This window comes from Panonychus citri, unplaced genomic scaffold (genome assembly GCF_014898815.1).
Source record: "Panonychus citri isolate SS breed McGregor unplaced genomic scaffold, ASM1489881v1 Contig00090, whole genome shotgun sequence".
Taxonomy (NCBI): domain Eukaryota; kingdom Metazoa; phylum Arthropoda; class Arachnida; order Trombidiformes; family Tetranychidae; genus Panonychus; species Panonychus citri.
In genome coordinates, this window is record NW_026515495.1 from 750,727 (window position 1) to 775,090 (window position 24,364).

Consider the following 24,364-nt stretch of genomic DNA (forward strand, 5'->3'; position numbering starts at 1 on the left):
AAATTTCTAAAATTATCACAATTATCGAGAGCTCATTGAGGAATCATGAATCAACCTGTAATCATCAATCTCGAACATATAACATGATAGAAAAATGTCCAAGCTCTTTTCCGACAGTTTCATGTGGCCTGGGGGCTTTCGTTGGAGGAATTGTAATCACTTCGATTATCAATCATCTAATCATGAAAAAGAAAACTTGAATAACAATAATCGAAAGCTTCTTTTTCAATTAATTCGTTCTAATTATTAAATCTTATTTTGAAATGATTTAGAATGTTAGTATTGAGCCTATTCGATATCGATCTGAATCTCAAGCTCGAATGGTACAAGTACCTTTTCTAAACTCGTTTCGATCGTCGATTTAATGTAAATAATCTTAATGATTAACTAATCAAAATCTTTCCGAATTCACTGAATTGGTTTGTAATTTCATCTTAATTTCCGAGTGAAACATAAATATTTTATTCGGAAAGTTACTGAGTAATCAGCTAATTTCTTTTAATTGTGAGTGTCTTTTTTTCGTATGTGTGTTTTGTGTTGTGCGATGGATTAGGATGAGGATTGCGAATAGAAGATGAAGATTAATGTTTCTCATAATCACTAAAAGAGGAGAACAGAAAAGAAGACGAAATGATTTTGACCTTAAACAATTAACGATAAAAGGGAAACTTTAAGAAGAATGTTAATTAAACATCTCAACACAGACATTTGATGATTTAGATTAAGTTTCATTAACTCATTGACATTTTGTTTCTTTTGTTTTGTTTTGTTTTTTACATTAAATCAGGTAAAAGGTAAAATTTGTCACCATAGATAATCAATGAGATTAATGAGGAAATTAAAGGAACACAAGAAATAAGATAAAACAATAAAGATAAAAGGAGTTAAATCATATGATCGCTAATTAGCAATTTTCTGATGATTGTTGTTTCATTTTGTTGACGACGATGATGAAAATGATGATGATGCTTGTTGACTTTTCCAAATCCGATTAACTGATGTTCCTTTCGGGATGTTTCATTAAAAGCTTCCAAAGGTAGACAAATGATGACTGATGACAATTCTGTTTGTTGATTAATTGTTGAACAGGGAAAATTGTTATTAAACTCCTTCCATCGGTCATAATGTAAATCCAACATTTACTTTAACCAAAGACTCTGTTGATGAATTATTAATGATTGTGATGATCAGGATGATGATGTCGGTGTTGTTGTGGTGGTGATAATAATCATAATCAGTGAATATCTGGTAAACATGAAGGTGAATCGATTTGATTGTTCAAATCTACCAACAGTAATCAATTTATCTCCTCCATCAATTGGGCTTAAGTGTCTTGAGAATGGCCGAAACCTCCTCGGCAATGGCCTCGAGAACGAACTCAAATTGGGCCTTTGACTTGACGCTTCCTCCTCGTTGGTCTCTAATGTGTTCCAGTGTAGCAGCGATGTCGATCTCTTTGGCTCCTGAAACGAAAACAAAAACAATCAATTAACTAATCGAATTCAATTCCAGATAATAAAAAAGAATAGAAAACAAATTGTTCTCATTAATTTTTCTCTCTCTATTAGCGAATGTAAATTAATATATTCGGGGGAGAATCACATGTAACTCGATCATGTGACTTTCTCTCTTGTGGTAATTTGAGATTCTTTCAATTTAAAGAGAATCAGAAAAAAAATTTTCTTCTTTTCTTTTCTGTAATTAATTAAATTCTCTTCGTTTTCTCATTAATATTTAATTATCTCTTGTTTCATTTATATTTATCATTAAATTTACGATAACCTGATGATCACCTGAACATCTAACAAGTGAAATATTTTCTCTATTTTAACTGATTAACTTTGGTTAAGTGCTGTTATTTAATCAACTCTCTTAAAAGGTCAGTTAAATTATCCTTTGTCTATATTTTTTTTTCTCTATGTTATTGGTTCGCCATTTTTATTGTTTTTTTTTTGTTCTTTTTCTTTTTTAGCTTTTCTATCAACAGTTTTCCATCTTTATCACTTGGATGTGTTAATCACCATCAACATTTTCCATGTTCATTTGAACGAAAGCTGATTGGCTTTGGGAAGAAGAGAAAACCCATTTAATTCAGAATTTGTGTTTCTTTTTTGTTTCCTCTTTTCTTTATTTTCCTGGATAAGCAAAAACTAAAAAAAAAGTCGGTAACTTAATTTTCTGTGTAAGTGGTAAAGTCATTGGCAATCGATTTGCTTCCAATTGATGTCAATTCAATCGAATTATGTTGGCTAATTGTTGTGAAAGGTTATCAAACAATGGATAACATTGGTAGTTTTTCTTTCCTTCTATTTTGTGTGAAACGCAATTAAGTGCATTTACAGTTTGATTTTATTCCGTATATTTGATTACATCCACTAATTAACTATTTAACTATTTACCATCTGAATGACTTTTTTCTCTTCTCTTTTTACAGTTAATTCTAATTTAACCATTGGCTATGGTGTTTTCTATCCTACAATTTACCATTAATTCATTTTCTTAGGCCCAAGAAGCAACTTCACCAGTCTTTCTATCATTTCTGGCCATCGAAAAGTCTCAAACCTACTTACCTTTCTGACCTATTGAAATACTTTAAGTAATTTCCTGATTGATCATAAAGAATCTAGTACCTCAATCTTGTTATGAATCAACTATTAATACAACCATTGATACTCGATAAAAATTAACCCAAAGGTGAGTAATTAAACAATTTGATTGTCGTTTGCAATGGAAGAAAGCAAATTCAAATGTCAACCGATTGCTTGAAATTGAACAAATCTCTTCATCTAATGTCTTGTTTGATTAATGAAGTTGAGGTAAATGAAAATTATATGAAAAGAGAAAGAGATGAGACAAAAACACTATTCAGAAATTCATATGGTTTTTCATAAGCGATTTGACAGAAATTGAAATTTTCTGAATCTTTGAATTCACATTCTATTAATAATAATAAGTAACTCTACATTTTTATTTCCTTCATTCTCCTAGAAATGGTTGGCTAAGCTTGGAAAACATTACCAGAGAGGTGAACATGGAATTAGTATGAGAAAAAAAGGAGAAACTACCAGTTGAATGTATGGAAGCAACAAGAAAGTGTATCATTGGTGATTGGTGATGAATAAGAAGCCAGAGTAAAGATGAGATAATGAAAGAAAAGTTGATGATGAAACCAATCATGAATTATGATTTTTACATATTCCCCCTGTTGAAAGAAATTACTCACGATGAAGAAGAGGATAAAGAAGAAGGATAAAAGTGGATCAATGATTCTGAAGAGCTTCATGCCAACAACACCAAGAACATTATCACCAAGAATGGAAGGAATGACAACCGATCAAATAATAATAATAATTATCATTGTAAAGGTATTAACTCAAACCTGGAGATTGTTTTGTTTAGATATTTATAATGGAATCAACAACTCGGAGAAGGAACAAAAAAAAGGAACAAAAGAGAGAATATTGAAAGAAAGTCATGAAAGGAAAACATCTATTTGTGACTTGGAGAATAGAGAGGAAAAGATCTCTTTTTTTCCTCTCAAAATTCACTTTTCCATTTAGTTGATCAATGAAATATTCATAAGAAAGTTCTTTTGTTTCCTTATTTTTCCATCACATGGTTGTATTTGGAATCGAGGAATCAACTATCAGATGATTACATGTACATGTAAATATAAAACCTTCGTAAGGAGAAAAACAAAACAAAAGTCTCTTGGATTTTGTTTTCTGCTTATATTGAGAATTTTATCTTTTTTCTTTCCTCTCATAGGTAACAAGTGAAATCTACTCTGGCCAAAGGATAGAGCAAAGAAGGAGAAAAGAATTACAATAGAATCGAGTTAATCCATCACCATATTATTGAAATGTTACATTCTATCCACACAACAACAACAACAACACCAACAAAAAAGAGAGATGGAAGTGAATGTTAAGAATATATAATAGAGCGTCAAATGATGATAATTCAGTTTCAAGTGCTAATGGACCGAATGAATAATAGAATCAATTCAACAGAATCAGATTGGCCGCAGGCAAGGAAAGGAAGACACTATTGTAAAGGAAGATGAAAAAAAAGAAGGATCAAAAAAGTACAATTGATGCTGGAAGAATAAGAATTATGCTTTAATTGAAGAGGAAGTTAAAGCTTTAAATGTTACGATATATGAAAAAAAAAGGTAAAGCATATCCACCAAGTTATCATCTCATAAATATAGATATGACTATTTTGATATTATTATTAATACATTATGGTGTTCATATTATGTATTCATAATAAGTATTCACTGTTGCGTATTTTTTTTTATCCATTTGTATGTATATTTTACTTGAGAAAAAGATATACCTGCAAATATATATTTCTCAGGTATTAATAATATACATATAAATGTTATTGTATGCATTGAGTAAGCCTCTTAGCATTGATTATATAGCTTCAATATTACATAATTTCCTTTAGTTTCCTACCCTCTCCTCTCTCTCTCACTTGATATTATAATGTAATATTAAGGTTTTATTATCATTTCTAACTCATCTTTCTTTTCATCATTTTCCTCATCAGGTTATTATTTTTTTTTTCGGTGACACAAAAAGGAACCAGGAAGAGGATAAAGACTACATGATATTAATACCTGAAAACATATGGAAGTGAAATTATCTTGTTGCTTGTTGTTTTCGTTAATTTATCAAGTTCAAGTTTACCTTTTTTCTTTTCTTTCTTTGTGTGTAACATTCAGAGGATTGAATTGCTTATAACATGGTAAAGAGAATAGAGGAAAGTGGTAAGCCAAATAAATTGCATTTTCTTCATCTCTTTAACCTCTTCTTCTTCTTCTTCTTCTTCTCTCCCTCACCATCTAATGTATTCTAATATATTTTACTCAAATTACTTTGACTAATGTTAACAATTAACATTCTTCTTCTTCTTTTATCTCTATTTCATTGTATGATTAGTGAATTGTTGAAAGAAATAGGAGAAAGAAGAAGCTACAAATGTTAACATCTTCATTAGATGATTATTCTGTGATCTTTTTCCTTTTATATCAATTGAACCTCAAGAGACAAATGAAGAAGAAGAAGAAAAAAACAACATTGTACTTGGAATGTTATTAGTGTGAATTATAACGTTTTTTTCTCTGTTTCTTTTTTTCTATTCATATTTAGGTTAATAAGAATATGGTAAAGTTTTTTTTTCTCTTATAGTTTGGTAAGTTCTCTTGTAGTAATTATGAGAAAAGACAATAGAAGATTTGGAAACCTGATATTGTTTCAAATGGAACTATTAATACCATGAAACACTCTGGATGATTATATTGATTATCAAATGTATCTTTTTCTTTCATCTATTGACATAATTTAGAGACAACTAATGGATCCACAATTGAGCTTCTCAATCAACGATATTCACTAAGGTTAACCTATATCTCAATTTACTTCATTGAATTTAACAGAACTCTGGTAACTGAGTCATCATGATCATGATCATCAATTATACTCATCATCAGAATCACTTGTATGTTATTAGTTAGAATACTTATGAATTTAGTTGATTGAAGGTTTTTTTCCTCTCTCTCTTTCCATGAGTTGACCCAAGGTGATTAATAATCAATTCCCTGATATTAGTATCTAATAGTAGAAATTTAAGTTAAGTTTCCATTAATAAATTTCGATTCGACTTTTCCTTTTATCTTTAATGAATGATGAGCTTTCAACATCATCAACGTAAATACTGTTGATATGCTATCAGAATTTACGGAAAAATTATTAATCAAGAACAATTTGTTTGCAGAACGAAATTTAATTGATCCAATTACGGTCCTTTTCATATGATTATTATCTTTTCATTTAAAGAGATGATTAAAGATTATAAGCTATGAAAATTGTTATAAAAATCTACCTGTTGACATGGAAAACACAATCAACAAGTTGGAAATATTGTTCAGAATCGTGAAGTCTTGACAAAAATACGAAACCATGGATTCAGTAATACTTGTAATCATAATGATCAATAATATGATTAAGAGTAAATTAGCCATTGTATGAATGAGGGAATAAGATGATCATTGTGAAGATGAGTGAGAGAAAAATGGAAAATCTGAAAATTCTGTTGAAACCGACCATGAAAATCTCATAGGAGGTTAGACAAAATGTCGACAATTGTTCAATGTAAAAGAAACAGAATGACAATAAGATGATTTTTCTCTCTCCCTACCTTCTCATTTCGCTTTTATCATTTTCCTTCTCATCTTCTCATCTTCTCATCTCTTCATCCTTCTCATGATCTTCATCTTCCCATTTTTCTACATCATTCCCTCCACGTTCATTGTTATAAGTTAAGCAGCAGGAAAAACAGGGAGACTTGTTAACTAGGAATTAAATCAGTTCTCCAGGAAAACCTAAGCCACCATATAGAATGGAACAATTTTTTTCTTCTCTCTCTCTCTCAGTTGTTTTTTTTTGGACAAAGAGACAATCCTTTTGGTGTTTTATGGTGCAAAGGAACCAAGAACAACGAGGAGATTGAAGATTTTCATGGAAGACAAAGGAAAGAAAAACGAGCAAAAATGATGAACAATGTTGATGATTATGAAGATAATCCATTCATTCATATTAAAGTTACTCATCTTGTTGTTGAAAATGAATGAACAACTCAGGGGGATTCACATGATAAAAGCTAATGAATTTTATTCCTCTTTCCTCTGAATTTCATTCAACAAAGAGTTTGACAAACTACTGTATCGATTTAAACCAAATGAACCTGTGGATAGACAGTAATCATAACAAGGATAAGCTCCTTAAGTAAATCTGATTTTAATTATTAGCTAATTAATATCGCTTAATATCAATTGTCTTGTCATCATCATCATGTAATCAGTGTTAAAATTACACATTGACATTGATAAAAGATATTAATTATTATCATTTGATTGCTATTGTGTTAACATTAATCAGGTAATTACACTTTTATTATCTGTATTTACTGTTACAAAGTTATTACTAATCTTATTATTATTAGTATGAGAAACTATTATCAATTAATTATTATCAACAAACTTTTAGCTGTATTGGTAAAATTAATTAATCAGTGCAACAATTAAATTGATAGTCTTCTTAATCCTTTAGTAATTGTAATTTCTTGCTTCTTGATTTGTTTTTGTTTTGTCACAATTACCAATTGTTATTGTTTAATGATAGTAAATTGTATTGATTAACATTGAAACATTTGGATAGTTTTTGTGTTTTCCCCAATCAAATGAGTTTAGTTTTTATTTATATTCTGTGATTAGTTTGAATTCCCTGAATTTCTGGAAACAAAAGACCCTGAAAGAATGAGGAAAAACTTATATTACCACATAAACTTTAATTTGATTGACTTGATTTAATATTGATTTTCTCTTTCTCTCTTCTCATCATCATTTACAGATTCTAACATGAAACGATAATATCACGATAATACCTAAAGATTTACTCCTGAGGAACCATTAAAACGTGAATGATTGGTTATCTATCCTTTTTTTATGGTGTTAAACATAGTGTTTAACAACATTGGCTTTTTATTGAATCCAAAGTCGAGATTGAAGGAAAATCATTAATATCAACAAATATCACCAATATTATGGAACGATAATAATATTAAATGGGTTTTCACTCCCTTTCCCATGATAACCTTTCATCCTATGGGCTTTTTTTTTGTTTCTTCCTTGATTTAAGGTTAGGGATGAGGATGGAGAGGATGATGATGGTGATGATGATGAACACTTGGATCATTCTGACCTGAACTGTTTAATATTCAGTGATGATGAGATTGAACAACAGTATATATAAGTTGGATGCTAGGTTGACTGGTGTTAACCAATAAATAAACTCACGTCAATTTGATGATCCTGTTAAATAATTCAAACCTATCAAATCTTTCATTGGAAAGTACTGAAACTATGATCACGAGTTAATCTAATTTGTGTTACTATCACATTTTACTTTATTCAATTCACTTGGAAATTGTTTGAGAAAAAAAAACTACTGAAGTCCAATCACTTATTCATTGAGAAATCTTATATTCTCATTAGCTAATAATGAAGTCAATTCTGTATTTTAGCTGCTCAGTTACAAGTAACATTAAGATTGACAAATTCAGTAATAAGGATAAGAATGATGGAGAAAACAAAAAGTGAAGCCAACAAGGAGAGTGGAAATGATCAAGTACCATGATGTTTATCATCATCATCATCATGATCATGAAAAAGTTTCTTTCAGATTTTGATTTAACTTAGTTATTTATCTGCTTCTCAATTCTGGTATTCAATAGGATCAGTTTATTATTATTATCGTTGGAAAATGAGTCTTTTTTTTTATAAATAACATCATCTTTTTGCTGAGTAACTATTATCCTGTTGATTTCTTCATGGTCAATCTACTGAAAATCAATAATTTCATCAATCTATTTGAACTCATTGTTATTTTTTTCTTGGTTCATTTTGTTTTCCAATAGATAAATGGAGAGACACCAAGGACACAAAATTCTGAACATTATTGACATTATCATGATGATGAAGAAGAAGAAGAGGAAAAAAATGACGAAAATGAAAAAGAAACTGTTACTCAAACAGGAAAAGGAAGGAGGATTAAAGCGATTCGATAATATTTATAATATAAATTCAGTTTGCTTCATGATTGATATTATCAAGACTAACATGATGTACTTACAATTACTGTTTCCAATATATAAGATCCAGTGTATGTGTTTACCTAATCTTTGTAATTCTGAAAATTTCTCATCAAATAACCTGATGGTAAACCTCATATATTTAGATGTACATGTATTTAGTTACATGTTAACTAATGTAAGGTAACTCTGGAAGTGGTAAAAGTTTCATGTTGATTAAATTAAATTGTATCAAATAGACTGAATTAAGTATATATATAAGATGTTAACAGTTTTCCATCTTATCAGCATCATGAAAACCAATGGAACCATGAACAAAGAGTGTAGAGAAATGTGAAAATATACTCAACACTAGGAAGGAAATTCATTTTATGGTCTTAAGAGCAAAAAAGGGATACTCAACTTTACCATGAAGTATATGAATTCATTCAGATGATTTGTAATTTTATTCACTAACTTAAATCATCAACATTGAATATGAAATCAGGTTAACAGGGAGAATTGAACTTAAATGTATCAACACTGAGTTTGGAATCAATTTTTTTCATTTCAAACTAATTTACAACTCAAACAATTTACATGATTGTGTTTCCATGGTGAAGTTTGATGTTTTCATCAATTTAAATTATCAAACAATAAGAGAGATGATGATGATGATAACTAGAATTGGAACAACAATCAGATGATTTCGATGTTGATTCAATGTTATTTATTTTCTATTTGTATCAATTTTTGCTTCTTTTTTGTTGATTTGCTAGAATTTACCTTTTTGTTTCATTGTTCTTGAAATTTGATCAACAAGCAAATGAAACTGTGAATGAACAAGAAAAAGTGAAAGAGTAAAAGGAAAACAAAATAACGGTACAATTGAATTACCATAGAAAAAGTCAATCAACAGTAAAGATAAACACAATTGAATCAAATTAGATATTTAAATGTTAAAAAGGTAAAGTTAATTGTGTTCCCACCAAGATAACTGAATCATTTTTCATTATTTTCTTGTTGATAAAAATTAAATACAATACGAATTGATCATCAAGCAATATCATGGGAATGATTAGATGATTTATATTATCATCATGATCAACATTAATCTGATCAAATTGTTACTCTCATTTGATAGTTTTACCTGATGGATTTTTTCATGTTATTATTGTGTTTATATGATTGTTGTTGATCAAAATGTTATCGTAATGATTATTATGATAAATTAATGATAATCAGAGGGAGAAAAAAATGAGAATACAATCAGTAAGAGTTAATAAAGATTACCTACCTTTGGCTAATCGATTTAGGACCATGTCAATTAGACAATAAGTGCCCGTTCGACCTATTCCATCGCTGGTTATTTATTATCATTGTTATTTTCGATTAGATTGGTAATTAATTCCATGATAGAGAAGATTAAATGAGAGAGAGAAAGAGGAAGGGGAATAAGAATAGGAGCCAGGAGATATAATAAGAAGAGAAAGAAAATCAATATTAACATTAATCGATTGTTATAATACATATCGAAGAGAAATAATTTCTTTATTCTTTTTGATAATATTATGTATTATTCTCTATTCTTTTCATATATATATATTCAGTTTTGTATCATTTTTTTTTTGTTTTGAAAATTCTGACAGAATTTTATTCCAGGATAAATGATAATCTTACCTGCAGTGAACAACAATTGGACAGGATCGACCTCGATATGACTTGTTGACCTTCCTGAAGAAATTGTTAGCATTTTGTTGTCGATATGGCACCGAAGAGAAAGAGAGAGAGAGAGAGATAAAGGTACAGATAGGATGAAGATTTCAAGGAATATATCGAGTGAGTTCATTGGGCCCATGAAGATAAAATATTGGGGAAGATAAGGAAGAGAGAAATGGAGAGAAAAAAGAAAAAGAGAAAAAAGTTTTAGGTTTATTATCATCACATTGTATCATATTAATATAATTTATCTCATTTTGTTTATCACTATTAGTTTAGTTATGATAATAAAGTAACAGTATAATGATAATATGATCTGAATCATTCTGTGAACAAATAATATCAATAATAACATTGTACTAGGAAGAGGGAAGCAAATTTCCAGGTAAGAGTAGAAAATGTTTTCTCTTTATTTTTTTTCTTCCTCTTCAATATAATTATCATATTGTTATTATTATAATCTATTAATTGAACCGAAAATCATATTAAGATATTTCTGTGATATCTTTGGACACATGCAAGATATTCATTGGATGAATAATATAATAAACTTCTAGAGTTCTCGGATCATTTTCCGTTCGCTTTTTTGTTTTTCTTACAGAACTTTTTTTTCCTCTTCCCATGATTGACAGTTACATCTCAACTGTTCAATTCAGTTTCACCAACAGATTAGTTTCTCCCAGATGATTATCATAACATTAATAATTCCTCTCTCTCTCTCTTCCTATTCCTGCTCATCTGAAACTGTATACTGAACTATCATGAGTTGACTCATGACATTGATATGAATATAAACTAAATAACTTTTGTCTTCTTTTTCCTTCATGATAATGAATAGATTTCTCTATCAGATAATAATATCATAATTATCATGTTTAATAATGATAATGGTTTGGTAATCGAAACTTATTCAATGTGTTGATGTTTATTATTAGTCGGATTTTTATATGTATTTATATTCATGTTTCCGGATTCAGAATTTTATTATTATTATTTAGCTTGTGAGAAACAAGGTTATGAATAAGATTAGAATGATGTTCATGGTGATGATGATGATGTGATCATTTCGCTTCCATCACTTTTGTGACTATGCAATTAAAAGGTTTAATTAAAATTGCACCAATCACAAAAATGATGAGAGAAAAGTGATTTATGGTGAAAATTGATGAGAATGAATTTTATTCTGATCTTATTTTCTCACTTGTTTTGTGTATTCAAAGTTGAACAATTGTTCATTTCTTGTTGGAATGAACTTTTTTTTTTGTATATTTTCGATATTGATTCTTACCTTCGGAATTCCAATAGTGATCTTGGATTGGGTGGAACACCATTCTCAGGCCAAGATAGATAGTGGAATTGTGTCACTGTTCGGGTTTCATTAGTTTTTATATTCTTTAGGAAGAAAGATCGAACCAGATAATCATCGCACCAAATGTGCTCTGAGACAAGATGAACCTCAAAATTTGAGTGTAAAGCGGAACCTTCTTCAGGCCAGTATCTTGCCGATGAGCCAACACCATTTTCCAAGAGTCGGGTTAGCATAACAATAATAACCGATCCTTGCTCCCAAACCATTTGCCAGAAATCAGCTACGGTTGAAGGTAATGGTCCTTGGGTGACAATGTAAACCGGTGACCGAGGATCATGGTCTGTGATGGTGGAGGCGTTAATATAATCAGAACGGTTTGGATTAGCTAAATCATTGAGAATTACTCGGGAATGGTCAAAGGGAAGTACATCAGAGTAACGGTTCTTTGATCCATTTTGAGGTAACATGGCGGCGGTTGTTGAACAAGGGTCAACCTCGTATGCACAAAGGGCTTCCCACTCCTTTGCAAGTCGGTCCTTATTTTTCATATGATCTTCCATGTAGCTTAATATCATGTGTCCAGTTGATATGTCAAGATTTGAAGTGATCGGTTCCTCGCTCCTGATGATAAGTAAACAAACAATTAGACAACAATCAATGAATCAAAGTATTTCTTTCACTTTCAATTCATCAACACTCTGAACTGAACAATTCTTAACTCATGGCAATAGTAAAAGTTGTAACCATCAACCTGAAACAATCACCAATCATGATAACTTTAATTTCAATCAATGTTATATAAGAAACTTGATCAATAATTAACCAATGGACGTAATCAGTTTACCAATATTGTTCAACAATATTTAAATTGTTGACAAAGTGACTCTTGTTTGGTTGTTTCTGCTGTTTTATTCACGCAAAGATTAAATTGTCCAAGTGGAAAACAATTACAATCAAATTAAGAGATCAAACAAAAAAAAAGCTCAATCTAAATGTAAAGGTTAAAGTGATCAAATGATTTGATCATAAATGACCACACACAAACACACATGTAAACAATTAACAATTATAATGAATAACAGTTTGTGAACAATTTATTAATTGAATTAAAGATTGGCGGACAATCAGCTAATCAATTTAGTTGGAAACAATGTAAATAGATTGAACAATTAACTGATTCTCATCTCGAGAAATAGAAAGGTAAAAGTTATCAAGTTGCAATAGAAAACAGGAAGAGAAAAACTATTCATCATTGAGAACAATTTTAATGAAAGTGAATGAAAATATGAGAGCATTTGTATCAACAGAATTATCATTATTACAGTTCTGAGTTTGGAACAAAAGGTTTTATCTCCTGAATCTCATGGGGACAGAACTGAAAGAAGATGAGGACAGAAGAAGAAAAAGATGATGATGAAGATAAAATATTCTTTTATATAAAGAGCCATATGCTTATTCTCTTCAATCATAATCATCTTCTTTTTTTTTCTTCTTCTTCTAAATATCATGAATCCATTTTCAATCTATATTTTATTCATGGAAAGTTCTGTTTCTTTTTTGTCTTCCATCATCATCATCATTATCATTTCCATCATCTCGATATCATCTCATCTAATACTTGATACTTATTACATTTATGTCTTCGTTTCATCAGAATTGTCATTTGTCCATTGAAACTATTGGTTCTGTTTTTTTTTCTCGATTATTTTTCTGTTCGGATTTTTCTTCAGGATTAAACTCAATTGGTGTTCAATTTGTTTTCTACTATAAATAGTCAGTAAATTGCTCAATGGTTTAAGAGTCATCATGGAATCAGTTTCATGATTAAATTGATACAATGAGTTAAATGTTATTCATATTCAATGGTTAATGAATTTCATCATGATCATTATTTTTTTTTATGTTATTCTATCGAAAAAAGGAAACTCATCAAAATTTGTTGACTGAATTTCATGATGATGATAATGATGATTTTTGAATGAATCAAATGATGTGCGTTAGTTGAGAAAAATGAGAGAAAAGAAAATCTCTGCTTCTAAGTCTCTCTCCCTCTTTTTTTTCTCTAGCACAGGAAACGGAAATCGGTATAGATATTTTATCGCTTGATGAGAATTTTTTTTCCAGTGTCAAAAAAGTTGAGAGATTTTTCTTCCTGGATGCTTTTTTTCAAGAGATGATCAAGATGAGAATGATGATGATGATGATGCAAAAGCTTAAAAAGAATATATAAAAAAAGGTACAACTGATGAAGTAAATTCGATGGAATAAAATTGGTGATAAGAATGAAAATCCTATAACTGGGTAGTGATGAAGATGGTGATAAGAATGAGGGTGAAGATGAAGAGAAGAAGAGTGAGAGAGAAAATAGTTTCATTGAAGCCTGAGTAAATTTCTTCAGTCAACCATGAATAGGATTTGAAAGAACTGAGAGTTTGGAAGGAGAAAGAATCTCAAATGAAGAAAGAAGGAGAGAAGCAGAGAGAGAGAGAGAGAAATGATGATGAAGGATGGAGAAGATGAGGATGCTAAAGAGTGGAAAGTGTGACACTGAAAAGCATGTAAGATGATAAGGAAAAAGAATGAGAGTTAATCAGAGTCTCGGAATTTTTAATCCTCTTGAGTAAAGTAAGTTTATCATGATAACGATGCTGATGAGGATAATGCTCAGGGAGAGATGAAGATGATGAAGATGAGGGAAATTGAGTTTTGCATTATTTTCATGTTTAAACCACAACCAAAGGTGTGATACAAACAAACAGAGTGTTTGTATCTTTTTCAATCTCTGACAAGTTTTAATGTAAAATAGGCGATGATGAGGATGCTGATGATGATGATGGTTCGATGGATTAATCTGAGTGTGAACATTCAACAGAAAAAGTTTCAACTCAGAATCAGATTAATATGTTTATTTGATGAAAATAGAACGAGAAATTGATCACCAATTCTCAAGAGAAATATTCCCTTTTTCTCCTCTTACTCTGGTGAAAGAAACTGATTAATATCCATATTTATTTATTATCATGGAAAAATGAAATTATAATATTATAACTTTCACCATCATCCACATGATGGGCTATTGTTATGAACTTTTGTTCAGAGGAAAAAAGTTACAAAGTTTTATTATCTTTTCTTTGTTTACCTTTTTAAATGTTTACTTTGATTCGTGACTGTTGATGATTCCCTTTTAAATTGATACAATTTTTTCTCTCTCTCTCTCAGTTGTGATGAATGGTAAGAAGAAAAATAAAATAAAGTTCTTACCATGATGAGGTTGATGATCTTGATGGTGGTGATGGTTCAGGTCCAGAGTCAACTGATTTACTGTCAGTTCCAGTTTTTCCTGTCTTGGAATCACTTCCACCGCCACTTCCAATAACTCCAACCACTCCACTTCCAAGAGAAGTCACTTTACCCTTTGGAGATTTAACTTCATCTTTATCGGATTTCTTACGATTTTTACCCTGCATCCGTTGACGACAAAGATCCTGAAAAAGTCAACAAAAGAAAATAATTATTTCCATGAATGAGAAAACAAAAGAAAAGTAAGAAAACTTTTATTAAAGAAAAATTCTGATGAAATTCTGATTAATAATTATATAAATCTTTCCATATGGAGAAACACAATTTAATCATCAGAATAAAATCAATAATACTCATGTAGTTTTCTCTGGGAGTAATTGAATATATCTAAGTGCGAAAACAAAAACAATGAATTTAATTTCACAGTTCTCACTATTTAATGGTAACTGTTACTGAGCCAATTCTGATAAATGATAAAATAATAATAATAACGGTAAATTCATACATATAGATGTAACTTTTGTTTATTGTTATTATGTTGATATTCAAAAACTTCCTATTGTGGGAGTTTTTTCACTCCCACCTTGTTATCATGGTTATTAATGAGTTATCAATGAATAAATTACTCACTGAGAGGGTGAGAGAGTGAAAATGAAATGAATTGATGGGAATAAATTTTTCCATCAATGAAAATCTTACCTCATAATCTGAAGCTGCTTCGGTACCTTCTTCAGCTGAACCGATGGAACCAATTAAATTACGTAATTTATTTCGTAAATTTTGATTACGTTTGATTACAAATAAAACCAATCCAGCAATTAAAGCAGCAAACACAGTGAAACATAAGGATACAGTTAAAACAGTTAATGATTGTTGGCTTGATGATGATTCAAGATTAGGTAAACCTGATGATGAACTTGTTTTGATGAATCGCTTAGCCTGGATTATAAAATGGATAAATAAATGGATACAGTTTAAAATTAGATTCAAGATAAAACATGATTGGCGATGATAATGGTTTCATGATAATACCCAGTTGATAAAATGATAAATTGAATAACAACAAGAATCAAGAAATCAGATTGATTAATAATATAAAAAAAAGGTTATGTTGTTTTCTGGTTGAGAGCTACCAACATATTGCTTCATATAAGCAACTTGCAAGTCTCTTTATGCCTTTTCAACAAAAACAAGAAAACATCATCAACTTATCATCATCTTTCTCTTCCTTATCATCTACTCTCTCTCTCTCTCTCTCTCTCATCTTCCCTTTTCATCTTCTTCTTTTTTCCTATGTTATAAAAACCAATACAAATTTCAACTGTAACCCTTGGTTACATAGAATCAATCATACTCTCTTTGAATCTTTCTTTTCAGCTTCTACCCTCTCTTTCGATCTCTCTCTCTCTCTCTCTCTCTTCTCTCTTTCATCCTTCACAACCCCACCTTCAACCTCCCTGCTTGGAACTCGAAAGGATATAAAAATGCTACAGGTTCTCATTCTAATCTTTATTTTCCTTTTTGCTTTTTCCTTCTCTTCTCTTCTTCTATTCCACCTTCTTCATATTTCTTCTCGTCATCTTCATCAACATCTTCTTTTCTCTTATCTTCATCTTCGTAGTCTCTTACTTATCTCCCTCTTTCTTTTTCTTACTTATTCTCTTTCTTTTTTGCTTTCTTTTTCTTCTTTACTCTTCCCTTTTGGGAGACTTAAGTTTCTATTTTTTTTTCTCTACATCTTCTCTTGTTGCTCTTTGATTCTGTCTCTGATTTTTTCTTCCTCTTACATATTGGTCTTACATGTTTCATCTTCTTCATTTTCTTAATCATCATCATCTATATTCCCAATACCAACTCCATCCTCATCCTTAGCATTTTCTGATTTTTTTCATCTAATTTTATTCATCTAATCTCATCTCTTGTTATTTTTTCCTATCCATAGACTCACAATAAAATTATTTTCAATCTTTCATTATGTTCAAAAATTAATAATAATATGAAAAGTATGATAATTATCAAGATAGTCAATGAATTTTCAATATAACGGATGATGAGTATTCCCATGAAAATGGATCAGTAAATGTTGACTCATGAAAATAATGATAAGTGAGTTGATCATATGTTCAAATGTGATAAATAAAGATGAAGATACTTGATGGAAACTCTCAATCTTCATTTTATATATTAGATATATAAATCTAATATAAGACTTTGATAATGATAACAGTACTTCATATCATCATCCTCATCACCAATAAAAACATTAGATACGTTTGAAGAAGGAAGAGGAAAATGATGATTATCGAAATGATATTGAACTTTATCTTTTCCATGATATTAGTTGGATATTTTTCATCATCTAATTCGCATTTTACATGTTTATGGTTAAATGAACTTGCCACACATGCGAGATACTCTCTCTCTCTCTCTCTTTTCTTCCTCTTCCTCTTCCGAGTAATCATTTTCGTCTTCATCTTTTACATCTTTATCACCTAAGAAGTCTTGAAGCTCTGAAGTTCATTCAATGAGTTGCAATATTTTTACATGAGATATTTTCACAGTTCTATCATGTGAAGTATATTAGACATTGTATTCTACCAAGAAATTGATGAGAACGCACAAATAGATGAATAAGGAAAATGTTGTGAAAAGTAAATAATTTTTCTTCCTCTTCTCAGCTGAATACAGAACTAGTGATCGATTTTACTGATTGACTTGAAATAACTGATGATGATAAGAGAGAGAGAGAGAGTAGCATGATCATTATCATGACCATGGTTATCATTATGCTCAATGTAAATTACACTCAATCATTTATCTGGAATCCATTTTTATTTTCACTCAGGAATCAAAACTGAGAGAGAGAGAGATGAAGTTGAAGATGAAAGAGACAAAATCATCAGTTACCAGGGAGATGATCATCTCTGGAGATTTTATTTATCCTGTCAACAAGAGATGGAAAGTCCAATTTTATTCGATAATAATATTTATATTTAGTTGTGTGTCCATCTCTTAAATGAAGTTATCATGGTGATGACGATGACCAGAAGAGGATGAGGATGAGAAGAGGTAGAAATGAGTAAATGGAAGGTGGAAAATGGAAGCAACTTCAATATGAGATAAACTAATACAGTAAATTGAATGATGATGTTGGTTTAATATTATTGTTCTTGATGAAGATAATTTGTTAAAGAAAGATGAGAAATGGATTAAGAATTTACTTCTAGATTAAGTCACGTGGATTTTCAAGATTGTTACAATCAACTAATTCAATAGATTAATTCAATGTGAATCTCTATTGGTTAGATTTAAATTGTTCATTAACAGTTGATTAGGTTAACATATTATTATACTGTTCATTTGCAATGTGTGTCTTGTTTATTTGGTTTCATGATTAACTTTATTAGGAACTTATGATTAAACCGTTAATTTAGAGGATTCAATTTAATTGTGACCATCATCATGATTAAAATCACTGATTTTCAGTGATTGTATTTAATTTGTTCACCCACAGTAAAAATAAAAATAAAGCAACAATCAATTGCTAATTATAATTAAAGGTTTGCAAGGTTTTAAGGTGAAAACTGAAAAGTTTTTATCATCATGGTTATTACTATTAATCATGATCAATGTCTGATTATTAATTGTTTAATTTACCGTTAGAATGACATTATCATTATGGAATCAAGTAATTGATGATTACTAATGATGATATAATTTAATAATCTAATTCTTTGGGTATGTATATATACAGTTAATCTGTTAAACGGGAAAATGTCAACTCGATGTAGCCAAACAATCAATCAAATTGTAATCTGTTGAGTATTATCATTATAATTATCATGAGAAATATCAACAATATTTAACATGATCATGATTAGAATTGAAGTTAATTTGAAATAAATAATATGACAATAACAATTAATTTCTCTCTCTCTCTCTCTCTCTCTCTCTCTCTCTATTTTCAGCATGATATAATCCTCCTTACAAAGCTAAATCTCAATGGTCATCACCTAATTGTAATACAATCGCCGATCAACCTGTATGAATGGACATGAAATTAGTCAATCAATTGATCAACACTAGATGATTTTGTTTCATCAATTGGTTGTTCAATTACAAAGAGGGTGAGATGAAGGTAGAAGAGGGAGAGGGAGAGAGAGAGAGAGATGAGGAAGAAAAGTATAAAAAGATGTCGGAATTGACCAAGAAAATGTGACACATTGAAGAGATTATCATTCTGATTGAGACTAAATCTATATGATGATGAGATGGATGAAGAAATTGATTTCAAGGAGGATAAAGGTCACGTGGATTGAGGCAAATGACAGATCTCTTCATCATCCTCATCTTTTTTTTTGCATCTTTTCATTTTCTCTCTTCAGTTAAATCGACACTTTTTTTCATTCTCTGTTGTTGACATGATAAGATTTCGACTTGTATAAACATTTATATGCTTATTGTATAATAATAATAATAAGTGCATAATATAAACATTTTAGACATCCAGTAAGTAGCAAGGTGAAAATTTCAGAATCAATATCATCACCATCAAGTTATTATATAAAAAGTTATGTTAGATATCTGATAATATACATGATGATTTGTATATACACTTGCTTGATGTTACTCAATTTTATGATTAATTATATCACCATGATGATTAATCAAAATTAAATTGCAAAAGTTCATTGTCACTATTCAACAGGTTATCAACAGGTAACCATTGTTTAATTATCGCTTCAGTTTGAGTTGAAATTTTTTTCAGAAAAAAAGGAGAAATTCTTTACTCAAATGTCAGAACTTTTATCGTTTTCACTTTGATCATGGATAGAGAGAGAGAGAGAAAATCGATACATTTTGTAGAACTCGAAACTTTTTTTCCCCATTCGAAAAGAGTTAAAAGTTTTCATCAACTTTACTTGTTTCTCTTCTGGATAAATATCAATATTGATGAGATTTTAATTCAATTGAATAAACAATTAATTTGATTTTCATGAAGGTTGATGATCATTAATCGATGATGGAAATCAGTGATACCTTTATAATGGAGTAAAGGTAAGCAAAGCTGAATTAGAATAGGATGAGAAAATGTTGCGAGAAAACAATTTCACCTCAAATTATATTACGATTATCAGATGAACCTTTTTACCATGATGATGATGGTGATGGTGATGAAGATGAGTATGATTGCAAGGATCAACCTGAAAACTTGATGGATTGTATTATTCACCCTGAGGCAAAGTAACCCTTAAGTAAACACTTTCCAACCATCTCAACATCATAGAAAGCAGAGACAGAAAACTGAAGGAAAAAAAAGTTTTGGTTGCAAATTTTCAAGTAAATTTCATTCCATTTAAAATCATCTTTCATCATGTTAACCAGAACAAAAAATTTACTCAGAGAGAGAGAGAGAGAGAGAGAAATTACCCTTGAGCTTCCACCTCAATAATATCAATATATTTTATCTTCATCTCTTTTTCTTCATCAACCTAATTCAAACTCAATTCGTCGTTCATTCTTTCAGCATTTCCATGAGCAACAATATCTTCTTCATCTATCATCTCAATGAGAGAGATTGGAAAAGAAAGGATATAATTCAACATTCAACTTGTGAATCTAATTCTAAATGCTTCAGGGAATATTCACAGAATTTTCAGTTGTATACACATGTAGATAGATACTGAATATGTTGAGAGTTATATCTTTCAACCGGTGAATTGTTTAATAATAATTTGATCCTTGATAATATTAAAACTGTTAAAAAGATGAGAAGAAACAAAATTTGATCAGATTTGAGGATTCATTGTACTTGAGGATTAACATGGAGATGAGCAAGAAGAGAAATCATTCCAAATATTACAAAGAATATCTCTCAACATGATGATAATGTTGACTAAAGAGAATAATTTTTCTTCTTCATCTTCTTTAATCATATCATATTCAGCGTTCTTTCATATTATTGTTGTTACATCTTCGCACATTATTCATGGTTAATAATAAGAATTGTTAGAATCAGAATGCTCAAGGAATTTCGCTGAATGTTCTGGATGAAAGGGATAAGTGGTTTCTTTCATTCTTCATGAAAACTTGATGAGTATTCATCTAAAAGATGAAATATTAAAAGTTACTAATACTCAGAGACTGATAGTTTTCACCAAGAATGACCGGTTGATTACATTCAAAGACATTTGATTGATTAACTGACCATTTATCTGATAATAAGTAACGATTAACATTAGTAAATATGATAAATATCAAAATCTATCAGAATAAATCAGCAAATATTGAACAGGCAGACAAAAGTTGATTGGTAAATATTATTATTAATTAACTTTTTCTTCCCACACAGAGATTATTGATTAGAATTAAATTCCAATATCATCAAATTAAATATTTCGTAAACTTTTATCGGTTAATCAATTAATTGTGATGACTTACAAATCTGATTAGATAAAAGAAATGTTAATTTATCCCTTTCTGTAGTAACATTGTTGTTCACTATCATTTCCTGATAACATGATCATCTTAATTACTGATTAATTTGAAAGCTATTAACATGTGATCGTAATAATATTAAATAACAGTTAATGAATGATTAATTGTAACCAATTAAGGGATTGATCCAGTTCTCGTTCATCATCGATTGGATAAAAAATATATTCCAAGTTAAATTGGATAACTCATCTAATTATAATCTTTGTTTTCGCCTTTTTTTTGCTGGATAATATTTAGATAATTCCAGAGCATTTCCATGAACATCATGGAATCGTTGACAGTTTAACGAGATTCACTTTAGATTTCACTTGAGATTATGAGAATGTTTTTTTCTTTCTTCAATATTGTTCAATGTTCGGAAAAGTTTCAGTAAATGATTATCTATTCAATGGATACTCATTGAATTATCATCATGAGCATATAATCTAGTATGTGACGAGGTGAAATTATCAATTTAAATTGTCAACGATTAATCGGCTTCTATTTTCAAGCTCGGAGCAATTTTACCCATGAGAGGAATGAATTTTTTTTCCTTCTTCCAGATCATCATTGAGTCTAATCATTTACCTTGTTTTCATTGCCTTAAGGTTGACATTGCAAGTGGATCATAATCAGGTGAACGAAGGTAAGTTACATGATGAATAGATGATACAAAAAAATCTTCAACAAGGTAAATATAAAACACTCCTTGATTATCATTCACAGCTCAATTTTGGGTTCTAATGGTTATATATTATCAATTTCCTAATTTATATCAGCTCATGATCACTTTTGGAGACAATTTAATGGTCAATCTGATTTCATTCAACTATAATGTTAGATTTTGTTTTTATTAAAAGTTATCAAAAAACTGACCATTAATTGAAATCGTGAGCCAACCAATTGTGATTGATTGTGACAGGGAAGAGAGAGAGAGAGGACAGAAAGGTAATTCCCAATGGTCACCTTACATTTTATTTGATTGACCATTCCAAATGACTACAAAGCTTTTTATTACAAGTTTATGATTTCAAACTGGATTCAGATTAAAGTATTAACATTTCAATTAATTACATGACAAGTTAATGAATAGTTTACCATGAGAGTTAAAATGAATACATGGGATTCATTCAACTAGGGAAAGTTTTTTTCTTCAAATTTTTAAGAAAAAAAATGTTAATTCATTGATTCGGTTTATGACTGATTATCTAAATTATTTTTTATTCATTTGCTTTATCTGGACTAAAATTGAATGTGAATTAAGATTCAAGGTTTGGAATCATCACCCTGAAGGGTTAATAATATTAATGGTATCCAAAAGGAAGCTATTTTTATTTTCTGTGTCAATTGGTTGACAGAAAAATTTTTTTTAAAGTTACATGAAAATATTATATAATCAGAATTCATTTGAAACTGAAATAAATTTTTATTGTTTACTCGTCATTAACACTATTACCTGTTGTTATATAATTGTGACAATTTAAAACTGATTGCTGCACAAAAGACCTGAAAATGAATTCAGCTGAGACCTTTGATAGTAATTTATTATTTCATCGCTTTTTTGCAATTCTAGAGCAAAGGAAAACTTTCATTATCATGAAGAGAGAGAGAGAGAGAGAGAGAGATATCCTTACCTTCAGGGACTTTGTATCCACAAAATTATCTTATCAACTGAATATTGTCTCTAATTCATCTTATATTTTCAACAGGTTACACAAGAAAAACAGATAATTCATATTCTGAGTGTATGAATATTGAGCTTAACTAAATGAATAAAATTCATACTCTATTTATAGAGACTGAATACCCTGCTACTATTACTATGCATGCGAATACATTAGACATTATGATTGTGGAAATTTTTCTTATTCTGTATAAAGATGAAAAATATTACAAGATAGAGTCGAAAGGTAAATAATTTCTTTCCAATGAATTCTAATCATTACATGAGTGAATGTCGATAAGATTAATGAGTAAGCTCTCAAATGCTCTAGTGACTGGAGAAAACATTTCTCTCAAAAATGAGAACTAAACTGAGATTTTTTAACATTCTCTTATTATTATTCTTTTTTCCATATTTATATTTGTAAACATAAGAAGATGAAAATACAATGTTCAAGATACGAAAAAAGAAGTAAACAAGCTCGAATATAAAAAATTCGAACAAAAAGAAAAAGAAAATACAAAATTATCTAAGTATTTCCATCTATTATGATATAAAATCTCTGGTAAATAATGTTTACTAAGACAAAGATTTTGGTTCAGCCTTTCCCCCCCCCAAAATGCTGAGATGTGAGCTTCATGGTTATCAACAGTTCTGCTGAATTTACATGAACCAATAAATTGTAACTTGTTGGTGCTTTTTATATTTCTTCATTTCTCTGCTGCACAAAAATGTTGCTATTGGAACTTAAATTCATAACATTTTAGGTGAAAATAAGTATGAAAATGAATTTAAATTGTTACTTGGAACTTTTCAGAAACAGAATTTCGATTTATATCGATTTCCTATCAATATCTTTCAATATCTATTCTTAGCTACTAAAGTTAAACTTGGAAAATGTTGAGATATTCATAACAATTTGATTCCAAAAGAGTGACATGAAATTCAGAATCCAATTTAAAGGTTATCATGAAACACGAATGAATAAATCTACTTACCATATGATCGGGTCGATCTTGGATTAAATTTAATTCCTTTGGAACAATTAACTTTGTTGGAACTATTTAAATTGGAAAGAAAAAGCGATTAATAGAATAACAAATCAATAAGAGTCATCAAATTTTCTCAATTGAATCAATCACCTAATCGCCCAATTGAATTTCTCAATCACAATGTTCCTTGAGATTAACATGATGATTGACAGTTTGAAATTATTTCTTTCTCATTCACTTTTATCAATCCAATTGAATTTTATCCTG

At 29.7% G+C, this 24,364-nt stretch overlaps 1 protein-coding gene across 1 annotated transcript; it reads right to left on the reverse strand.

Annotated features, from left to right (window-relative positions):
• Nucleotides 1–650: 650 nt before the first annotated feature.
• LOC128387499 (receptor-type tyrosine-protein phosphatase N2-like) lies at nt 651–24,161 on the reverse strand. The gene is made up of 7 exons (XM_053346709.1): nt 24,104–24,161; nt 15,665–15,904; nt 14,927–15,150; nt 11,645–12,286; nt 10,318–10,371; nt 9,935–9,999; nt 651–1,463 (listed from the first exon to the last, which is right to left on the reverse strand). Exons 1-7 carry the CDS (start codon nt 24,104–24,106, stop codon nt 1,315–1,317), a joined length of 1,377 nt encoding a protein of 458 aa, XP_053202684.1. The 5' UTR covers nt 24,107–24,161; the 3' UTR covers nt 651–1,314.
• Between the last annotated feature and the right edge of the window lie 203 nt (nt 24,162–24,364).